The sequence below is a fragment of the Typopeltis vanoorti genome, chromosome 19, assembly GCF_054136105.1.
Source record: "Typopeltis vanoorti isolate ZY-2024b chromosome 19, IOZ_Tvanoo_1.0, whole genome shotgun sequence".
Classification (NCBI taxonomy): Eukaryota; Metazoa; Arthropoda; class Arachnida; order Uropygi; family Thelyphonidae; genus Typopeltis; species Typopeltis vanoorti.
In genome coordinates, this window is record NC_143567.1 from 94,192,905 (window position 1) to 94,203,869 (window position 10,965).

Sequence of the window (10,965 nt, forward strand, 5' to 3'; positions counted from 1 at the left end):
TTTCCAGTATCTTATGAGAGACAGATATCTCTCTCAAAAATTAGACAAAAAATATTGGAGAAGCCAATTATCTGTGCTAAAAAAAGTATCTTTTATAGATATTTCTGGTTAATTTACACAAGAACGAAATGAACTGAAATTTACTGAAAGTGAATTTCTAAAGATGCAAGTACTTTATTTCTCTCTTTCCTATGCTTTTTAGGTCTTGTGGGTAAGGACCACAAAGAAGCTGCGATGTGCGACATGGTCATGGATGGACTTGGGCGTATGTTTTCCAAGCTTAGCACAAGTGAATTTCCAAAGCTCACTCCTGAAGAACAAGTATGAATATTTTTTTTTCCTTAAAGAATAAATAAACATTATTTATAAAGTTTGTGGAGAGAGAGAGAGAGAGAGAGAGAGAGAGAGAGAGAGAGAATAAATGAATTTATTTTTAATTTTCAGGGAACTGTTCTTAAAGAGATGATCGAAAAGGATGTTCCCCGATATCTGAAGTTATATGAAAAGTTTCTTCAAAAAAGAGGCTCGAAAAGTTATATTGTTGGTGATCAGGCAAGTGCTGTTATTAGCTTTTTTAGCTTCTACTAAACAATAGACCAACTCTCGTAGCGTTATGATTTTGGTTCTAATCAGATTCAAAAAGTCCAAGGACTCATAGTGGGAGGGTACTCAACTTCCAACCCGACATGATCTACTTTTCTTTGCTTGTGAAATATGTTTTCTCTTGGCCGATTTGCCTGTATACTGGATGAAAAACCACAATCTCCTGAAGGAAAACCTTGCTACCGCCGTATGAGATTGTCTAACTCACCTTCAACTGAAAAGACCATATAAAAATTCCTTTCATCACGATAAGAATCGAATTCGTTTTTTTTTTTTTTTTTTCGATCAACCTATCAGATATGGGAGCTAGCATGTTGAAAAATAATGGTATCAAAGGGGAACTGGAATACCATCCCCAGCTCCAAAGCAAAGTTACAGATGTGCTACTTAATATATAAAATACATTTTCAAAAAAATATAGAGGATCAAAGATAATATTAGTAGTACTTTCATCATTATCATCAACAAATAAATGCAAAATTAATGATGGAAAAACTCACGTAAAAAGATTTTTTAATAGTATAATTTTCGCCTGTGTGTCACAGGCATCTCCAGTACATTTTAAGCTCAAATTAAACAATAACTGACAATTCCAAAAGCACCACCTAAGTAGCTTGTGCAAGATAACTAAAAAAGTCAATAAAATTTCCTAACAAAAAAAAAAAACCCTATATATACAATAAAAAGTTAGGAAAAATTAGCTGATTTGTAAAGTACTATCTCCCATAAAGGGGATAGAGTTTGTTATCATCAACACAGTTTTCTTCAGTCCGCCTCTACATGATTCATAAAGTATAGAGTATAGGGTAATGCATGGAATAGCATATCGGGTAAATGGCCTCCACGGCTTTGCTGGCACATACGCACTCTTTTGTCGAAATTTTCCCATGACCGTTTTGCATAAATGTGGCTGAATTTCGTTGATACAGCGGTCAATTTCCTCCTTCAAGGCGTGGGTGGTCGTGGGCTTGTTGGAATAAACCTTAGACTTCAAAAAACTCCAAAGAAAAAAGTCCAAGCGTTAAGTCACATGATCTGGGTGGCCAATTCTGATCACCAAAACGGGAAATTACACGGCCAGGAAATGACTCATGCAGTAATTGAATTGTTTCTCGGGCTGTATGGCATGTGGCACCGTCTTGTTGAAACCACATGTCGTCCACATCCATATCTTGCAATTTAGGCACAAAAAACTGGATTATCATGTCGCGATAGCGAGCACAATTAACTGTTATTGCCTTACCAGCCGCATTTTCGAAGAAGAATGGACCGATGATGCCTCCAGCCCAAAATCCGCACTAAACAGTGACACGTTGTGGATGTATTTGTTTCTCAACAATCACTCGTGGATTTTCTGAACCCCAAATGCGACAATTTTGTCGATTAACGAAGCCATCAAGATGAAAATGAGCCTCATCACTGAAGATGATTTTGTTCGAAAAATAAGCATCCACTTGTTGTTGTTCCATAATCCATTCAACGAACTCTCTTCGCTGTGTGTGGTCAGTAGGCTTCAGTTCTTGAGTCAATTGAACTTTGTAAGCATAAAGATGCAAATCTTTCGTGAGAATACGCTGTAGAGAGCTTCTCGAAATGCCCAATTTAAGACCACGGTGCCGAATTGATGTTCCTGGACTCTCAGCAACACTCTCACGAACTGCTTCGATGTTTTCTGTTGAACGACTTGTTGAAGGACGGCCAGAGTGTATAAGATCACTAATTGATCCAGTTTCCTTGAATTTTTTTAATTAATCTTTTCACAGTTAATGAAGTTAAATCACTATTCCGACCATATTTTGTATGAAAATTGCGAACTGCTGTAGCTACCAAACGTTCATTATTTTTAAAATATTGCTCAACAATGAAAATGCGTTGTTCTTTCGTGTAGTGCTCCATTTTTAATAACCCTGAACTGTCAGCTGTCACACTGTCTTTTTTTTTTTTTTTCTCTCGTTGGCAACACTTTACCGCACAAATGGCGCTAAATTTAAATCTTGCGTGAATTTTGGGACACCCTCTAGAAAACAACCTCCTATGTGTCATTGATTGTTTTGCCTGGTATGTGTACGATTCTTGGTGACCATTTCATTTGTGTTTTATTTTATTGCTATATATTAGTATTATTACATCGAGCTCGCCTACAGTCAAAGACTCATCCAGTCTCATTGATAATATTATATCATCATATTTTATTAATTTCAAACTTCAAGTCACCTTGCCATAATGCATTATTTAGCATATTATTTTAATAAGGTATGATTTACTTAAGATTAGTCCTAGTAGAAATAATTTTCTGCTATAAGGAATTTCATCTGTATCCCAGCTCCAAGCTGAATGGGAGATATTCTGGGGGCAAGATACAGCTCACTGGTACAACCAATGACCGTCCTGGTTTAGATGATAATTCTTCAAAGTAAACATAGACGTCAAGAATTATCTGACATGCCTTTTAAAATTTAAAAGGCGTGTCGGAATATTAACCATCCGACAAAGCACCTCTGTTATAGAATAATACTGATATTGTAGCAATACCGCTAGTGTAATGAATAGGCTACTGATATTGTAATATCAGTAGCCTATTTTTATTTTATTTATTATTATTTTTTTAGTACTGTTCTTTTAATCTTCATATGCGTAAAGATTAAAATAACGAGTTACGTGTTCACAAGATTTTTTTAAAAAAAAAAAAGTAAGCAAGTAATATCCAGTTTAATTTTTATAAAAATATTTTTTTCTTATATAGTACATTTAAATGTTGTCGCAAATGTTATTTAATTTTATGTTATTTCTGTTAATAATAAGACATTTTAATTAATTTTAATTTATCTAAATAAAATAAATAATTTAACGCACCCAACATGTACATTACCGCCACGTAGTTTTTTGTTGTTAAACTAGTCTTATGTATATTAAGACTTCCTGATTAAAAATTTTTGTTGATTTGTTATTATATTTTTAGCAATAAATTCCTATTTATTTTCAACACTTTCAAATGATAATATTTTGATAATAATAAATTAACTGGACTTTTTTATTGGCAAAATAATTCCTCCTGGCTTGATAAAAAGAAATAATATTTGATACTAATTAAGATTACAATTAAAATTTTTCGAGTTGTTTCAATTGAACCATTTTAATGACCTAATTATGAAAAACAACATTGTGTCTACACTACATATATCAAAAACGGCTGTGTGTTCATTTGCTGCGATAATGAACGATGCTACTGTATAAGAATGAGATTACAAAACCCTAATATTTTGTGGTTGTCTATGATCATTTCTTGTACTTTTCTTTTTATTCAGTTAAGTTTGGAGAATGAGCGTTTACTAGTCACTCTGTGCTGCTATAAGTCAATGCTTTATGGTCCAGTTGAAATCCTTTACCATGGTAGCGATATAGTTATATTTTTTTGAAAACTGGGATTCAGGGAAGGAAATAATGTTGATGTGGGCGAAGTCTTTATTTATTATGCCTTTTTACTAGGCCAATGAATTGCACGCACGCGCACACACACACACACACACACTCTCGATACATGCCAGAAAAAAGGGGTTGAGAGATAAAGAAATTCTTTATCGTGTCTTGAAGGTTTCTGTGGGCTGCGATGCATATTTATTATTTAGCACCGTAGTAATAGCAAGTGAGAGCCAAGGAGTTACATTACATAAGACTTATGTACCAGTAATTCTTATGAACAGTTTACAGCCTTTTATTAGTGGATTTCTGTGTTATCAAAAATTTCACTAGGATAATACTAAATCGGTGTTTCGCCTAACTTTTTTTAGTAAAGATATTTCATCATATATTTCAATTTACACACACACACACAGAGAGAGAGAGAGAGAGATGCTATACTACTCAGTCCCGTGCAGCTAATGCGAGACCGAATAATCATTTTAGTGCCCCCCCATTTATGATAATTAGGTATCCTGAATATATTCTATTAAAATATTAAAAATTAAATAATATATTTATTGATTGTACGTTGATGAAATAAATAAAGAAAAAATAATAATTGCAAAGAAATTTTTCTTACTTTTAGTTGATTAAAATTCTTCCAAAATTTTTATCAAATTTTAAATTTATTGCTTCGAGACCTATTTGGGTATAATTGGTTTAATTGATTTAACCACTCAAACAGCCACACGGATAAAATATATCGAAATTATAAGCTTCGTATCCATGTTATCTCTACATTATTCAAAGGTTATAATGATTCAAATGGATACTTCGCATCCATGTAATTATGGAAGTAGATACTCGTCAAGGCTGCTACGTTGGTTAAAGTCCTGGGGAGGTATCCTAGGATCAGTGGTAGTATTAATCTTTCTTATTCCAGGTTTATAATCCTGTTTTTTTTTGTTTTTTTTTGCTCCCATAAATTTAAACCTCACCCTACTGCAGCAGGTTATTATTTCGGCTTTTTTTTTTTTTTTTCTTAGTTTGGTATATAAAATACAATTTCTCAGAGATGAATGTACTTTTTCAGCTAAAGTAAATACTTTTGTCTCTGGGAAGGTTTTCAATTTCCTGAAGGCTTCATTCTCCCCCTGCCTTGCACATTTAGCACACAAATCTCTCATAAAACAAATTAAAAAAAAAAAAAATGCCTCCCGGAATAACCTGCTTCTCGTTACTGTGTTGTTGAGGGTTCTTGAAACAGTAGTCACGTAGTAACTCCCTTAGGAAACAGCAATGAGAAGTATGTCAAAAAAAGAAAAACGAAAGAAACTTCCGGGATATGTAAGTTAACACGTATCTTTCATTTTAAAAGCAGAAATAGGACACTTTAATGTAACGCATATTATAAAAGAAGCAGTAATAATAGAATAATATATAGCAGTAATGTAGACAATTTTCTCTCACTAAAATAACATTACAAATGAAATTGACATTCACTTTCTCTTAGAGAAAGATATTTTTTTTAAATTTTTTTGTTTAAGCAGCGTTTATGAAGAAAAACATCTAATTCAAAAATGCATCCACTTCCTGAGTAGTTTGCCCTCATGGAAACAAACGAATAATATTTACTGTTTAAACTGGGACGGACCAAATCAACATTGCACTTCAGTCTTATCTTATTTACTCAGCGGAGAAGTCTAGAACTCGATTCTGCTGAGCTTCCTCTTCTACGTCGAGAAGTATGAACCACCTCGGGTTAACATTTCGCTAGCGTTGCTGCTCATGCTCTGTGGTAACGCCACGTATGCTTGGTTCATTGATCCTCTGATTGTATAATACACAGATATGTTTTTTTCTTATCTCTTGCTACTGTGAGATAAGAAGAAGAGCCTTTCACTAGGCATTAATGTCGGTGGCGCTTTTAACTTTTGCTTATTTTGATGTTTAGTTTATTTTCAAAAACTAACAAGCTGTGAGATACTATAGCCATCTATCGACAAAGTGGAGAACTATCGTATTTTTGTTTTATTTCGTATACTCGTCTATTTCTGCTATTAATTCTATGAAGAGAAAAAAACATAAACCTATAATGGCCAGGGCTTGGGAGATCAGAAGAGAAGAAAAGATCATAATAAAAATATAATGCAAATTAAAATATGAAAATCTATGTTATTAGTGAAACTTTGAAGTAAGTTATAATCGTCGAAACAAGAATTGTATTGTAAGTTACATTAAGCAAAAATTTAATAACTCCAACATGTCGTTTTAAGTCATAAGTCCTAAACACTGTCTGCTGGGGGTACGCTGGGTAGCCTTGGTTGTTGGGTGAGAGGTCTGAGAATTTTCCCATATTTCGAGCAAGTTTGCAGAACAATCTTTCTTCAAATTTGGTTGGTTTTAAGTTCTGCTGCTTATTCAAAAACCAGGAAAAAAAACAGCAAATTTTTTATACTTAATTCTGTACATCAGATGGAATCGAAAGCATGGTGTGTGCTTGTTCAGATTGACATAATTCTGATAGTGGATGTATTCCTTCTATTCTTCATGCGAAAAACTTTAGTCGATCTTCCAATCTGACCATAATAAGGCAAGTTGCAAGAACAAGGAACCTTTATACACCTGGAATAAGAGTGAGTTTAGGGAAGTGGATAAGAGCAGCCAATTTCATATGGAGTTTGAAAGCAGTGCAGAAGTATTATATTTCTTTAAAGTTCTGACGATTTTTTTCTGAAGTAACCAGGATACAGAGAATAGTAATAACGCTACTGCCATCTGTACGTTGAGAGGAATTTAGGATGGAGGCGATACAAGCATTTTGTTAATTTTGTTGGAACTGTAGCCAGATAAGTATGGCTGATGAATAAGATTAAGGTCAATAAGATTAAGATTTATGATTTCCGGTACCTTAATATGAAATACACTTACTACAAAATTCGTCACCCATGAATAAGGTTGACTTGTGTTTATTCACTCAGCCTTATCTGCTTTTTCCCATTCATAAATTTATATTTCCAGTGTATATCGCTAATCTATTCCATTAAAAAAAAAAATTGTAATCTCTTATGTTTTTGTGCTCGATATACGTATCAGATTGACTTTAAAAAATAAAAAAATAAAATAAAACTTTTATGCAAACGAAGTTTACTATTGTGTACTTTATAACTACACTTCATATTGTCTAAAATCTGGAAGGATGGATCTGTCTCCACAGGAACAAAATTGAGGATTCTGGATGTAGCTGTTTTCCAACAGCGACTTATGGATGTGAGACTTGGAACCTAAAGAAGTCTGATAGGAAAACAATAGCTGCTTTTGAGTGGGGTTACAGAAGGCTGTTGATGATATCTTATACTGAAAGGCGAACAAACGGTTGGGTTCTAGTAAGGATGGGTGGAACTCTAAGACTCTTTAAGGATACTGATAGAAAAGAGTTGAAATACTTTGGACACATTGGAAGGATGGAAGGAGGGCTTTTTGAAACAGTAACAGAAGGTTAAAGTTCATGGAAAAAGAGGAAGAGGTAGTCCGTCACTGATATGGATGGATGGTGTGTCTGCAGTGACTGATCTTCAGAGAGTTGATGACTCCAGAAAAGCATGCAACAGGACCACCTGGCGAGGAATGGTGTGGCATATCACTGAGCAACTGAGTTACCATATCATCTGATGATGATGATGTCCAATAAATAGATGGCTGGAATTCCTCTTGCAGACTGTAATACTTTTCAGTTGGTGGAGTAATAACATTTTCTCTCTCTCTTTCTCTCTCTTGCAGTTTATCAAAAATTTGAATGAATATTTAAAATGTTCTCTTTCTCCTTTCTACGTGTTAGATGATAAGGTGACTGGCCCTATGCCTACCGGTATATTCTATGGCTTTATCTGCATGTGTTCAGGGTACCGGTCTGCCTGGTTAGGGGAGGAAAAACCGCAGATAAACTGAGGAGAAAATCCCTGCTGTCAACGCCCAAGATCGGGTAACTTGGCTACGTCTCAGAAAGAGCCTTAAGCTCCTCACGTCGGCGACGGGAATCGAACCCTGGACACTCCTTTCCCAGGCATATGATTGCGAAGCACATAGCCACTAGGCTAAACGCTCAGAACGTATAAAATGTTGGGAAACATTTATTGGTGTTTCGTACACAAAACCAACGAACACTTATTCAGTTTTTGATTGTGTTTATGATATTACATACATTTTTTTTCTTGAATGAATGACATATAAACGTCTTTTCTTTTATTCCGTATTTACATATTGTGTATTTATTAATGATGATTACGATCCCCAATTAACATTTTCTTTATTTTAATTTTAGAAGTAAGCAATACCGACTAACGGACTTTTTATTTACTTATTTATTTATATTTTTACAGTTGACGTGGAGCGATTTTGGTGTTGCTCTTACACTTTCTGCATTAAAATCCCGACATTCTACACTTCTCGAAAATCTCCCATTTCTTGAAGCATATTTGGAAAAGATAACCGCCATTCCAGCCGTTGCAGATTTTGTTCAGTCGCAAAAGAAACATTGGAGAGCATAGAAAGATTAGATGCCATGCCTTAGGGATATAAACAAAATAATATGTGATTAAATTTCTTGTGATACTCATTTAGGTACTGTAGAAGTAATTGTGCTTTTCAATGAATATGGAAAGATTGTATACTGTGGTTTTGTAATAAGTAATAAAACTTTTCGACTTTATTACACTGTAGTTATTATTTCTTTAGATTTTTTTTTATTTTAATGAATAAACAGTTATATATATATATATATATATTTATGAAAAAAATTGAATGACTAGAACCGAGATTTAATTAAAAAGGTTTTAATATAAACACACTACTAGTTTCGGTCTGTAACAGCCTTCTTCAGGTGACATTATAAAAGAAAAAACACTAAACATTGAGGGTTAAAAGACTATGAACAACATAGACAGTCTTTATACATAATTAGCATGAAAACGTTGTAGTTGTATTTTATATATATATATATATATATATTGTAAAATAGAGTTGAATGACTTAAACCGAGAGTTAGGTAAAAAGGGGGGGTTTAACACGACTAGTTTCGGCTTATAAGAGCCTTCATCAGGGTTGACATAAAAGAACAGAAAAAACACTAAACACTGAAGGTTAAAAAAAAAAAAAACTATGAACAACATACAAATTATGTGTACAAATTATGGTGTGATTGTGATATTCCTTATTTTGGCCAGACGGACAAATCTATTGAATTACGTATGGAGGAACACATGAGAGACATTGCTTACAAGAGACAGCGAGCCAGTGCCTTATCAAGCCATATCCATTTCTCGGCTGATCCTAATGATGAAAACCCAAGTCATACAGTCCGCTGGGACAAATCTACAAACATCTTTCATTGCCATGATGAATTGGAGAAAAAATCGTAGAGTCTAGGGAAATCATCCTCAATCCTGAACATCTAAATAATAACTTGAGCTACAACCTTCCAGATAGTCATTCAGCTGTAATCATGCGTTCACGTGATGCTGCAAGCACGCACTCTCCCAACAATGCAACAAACGAAAGAACAGCTTTAAATACAATATACAACGTTTTCATGCTAATTATGTATAGAGACTCTCTATGTTGTTCATAGTTTTTTAACCTTCAGTGTTTAGTGTTTTTTCTTTTCTTTTATAATGTCACCTGATGAAGGCTGTTATAAGCGCCGAAACTAGTCGTATTTTATTACGACTAGTTTCGGCTTATAACAAGCAGAAATTAGTCGTACAAATTTCAGCTTGTACGACTAATTACAAGTCGTACAAGCAACTTGTAGTTAGTCGCTTAATTACAAGTCGCTTGTAATTAAGTGACTTGTAATTAAGTCGTATTTATTAAACCCCCCCCCTTTTTTTTTATCTAACTCTCGGTTTAAGTCATTTAACTTTATTTTACAATATGTATTTCAACCGAGTTGTTGAATATATATATATATATATATATATATAGGCGCAAACTTGACTTATTTGTCTGTTTACTTACTTGGAAAATATAGTGAAACCAGGTTTAAAATAGCTTGGCATCTTTAACATATATTATAGCCAAGGTAAAACTTTCTACATCTATCTCTCATCCTGAGATTTTTATTTAATAAGGTCAAAGCACCTTATCGTAACTTGTTTTGGTAAAATACTTATAAGCTCTGTATTACTTAACCTTGGTATTTCTAAGCCTGGCTCCCATTGATGAGACCTCAATAAAGGTCGAAACCGGTCTGGGTAGTGGCCCCTTGCCTTTAATGCATAGCATCATACATCTCCTCAAGGAGATGGGCTTTGCATTAAGGGTAAATATCAAGAATAGTGATCAGAGCTTATTCCACCTTTACCATGAGTTGCCTAGACTTGCACTACTTTGCAGGTCACCTAGACTTGCACTACGTGCAGGCGCAAACTTGACTTATTTGTCTGTTTGCTTATTTGGGAAGGAGTAAATCCAGGTTTAAGATAGCTTGGCATCTTTAATATATATTATACCCAAGGTAAAAAACTTTCTACATAAAACTTATATATATATATATATTTTTTTTTTTTTTTTTTTACCTTGGATAATGTATATTAGGGTTACCAAGTAATTTTATAAACTTGGTTGTTTTACTCCTAATCCCAAGTAAGCAAACAATTAAGTTTGCGCCTGAACGTAGTTCAAGTCTAAAGGTGGTGCAACACCAGGGCAACTCAGTGTAAAGGTGAGCAAAGCTCTGATCACTATTCTTAGTATTTTTCATAATGTAAAGCACATCTCGCTAAGAGATGTATACTGCAATACGTTATGGGTGGGGTCACTACCCAGACCGGTTTCAACCTGTTTTGAGGTCTCCTTAGTGAGTAGCTAGACCCTAAATACCAAGGTTTTAGTAATACAGAGCCTTATCAACTTTACCTATACAAGTTGCTACAAGGTGTTTTTATTTTGAATAAGAATCTATGG

The 10,965-nt window shown here is 34.1% G+C and overlaps 1 protein-coding gene across 3 annotated transcripts in view; it reads left to right on the plus strand.

Moving 5' to 3' along the window:
* The window catches only part of LOC150096363 (glutathione S-transferase 1-like), a 43,569-nt gene extending 34,859 nt beyond the window's left edge, over positions 1 to 8,710 (plus strand). For 2 of the 3 annotated variants that reach the window (XM_090408907.1, XM_090408908.1), the window contains exons 4-6: positions 203 to 321; positions 445 to 552; positions 8,382 to 8,710. In XM_090408907.1, coding sequence (XP_090265033.1) covers positions 203 to 321; positions 445 to 552; positions 8,382 to 8,549 — 395 coding nt within the window. In that variant the 3' untranslated portion in view covers positions 8,550 to 8,710. The remainder of the gene's footprint in view (positions 1 to 202; positions 322 to 444; positions 553 to 8,381) is intronic. The other variant, XM_090408909.1, reaches the window with a different exon arrangement.
* The last annotated feature ends 2,255 nt before the right edge of the window (positions 8,711 to 10,965 follow it).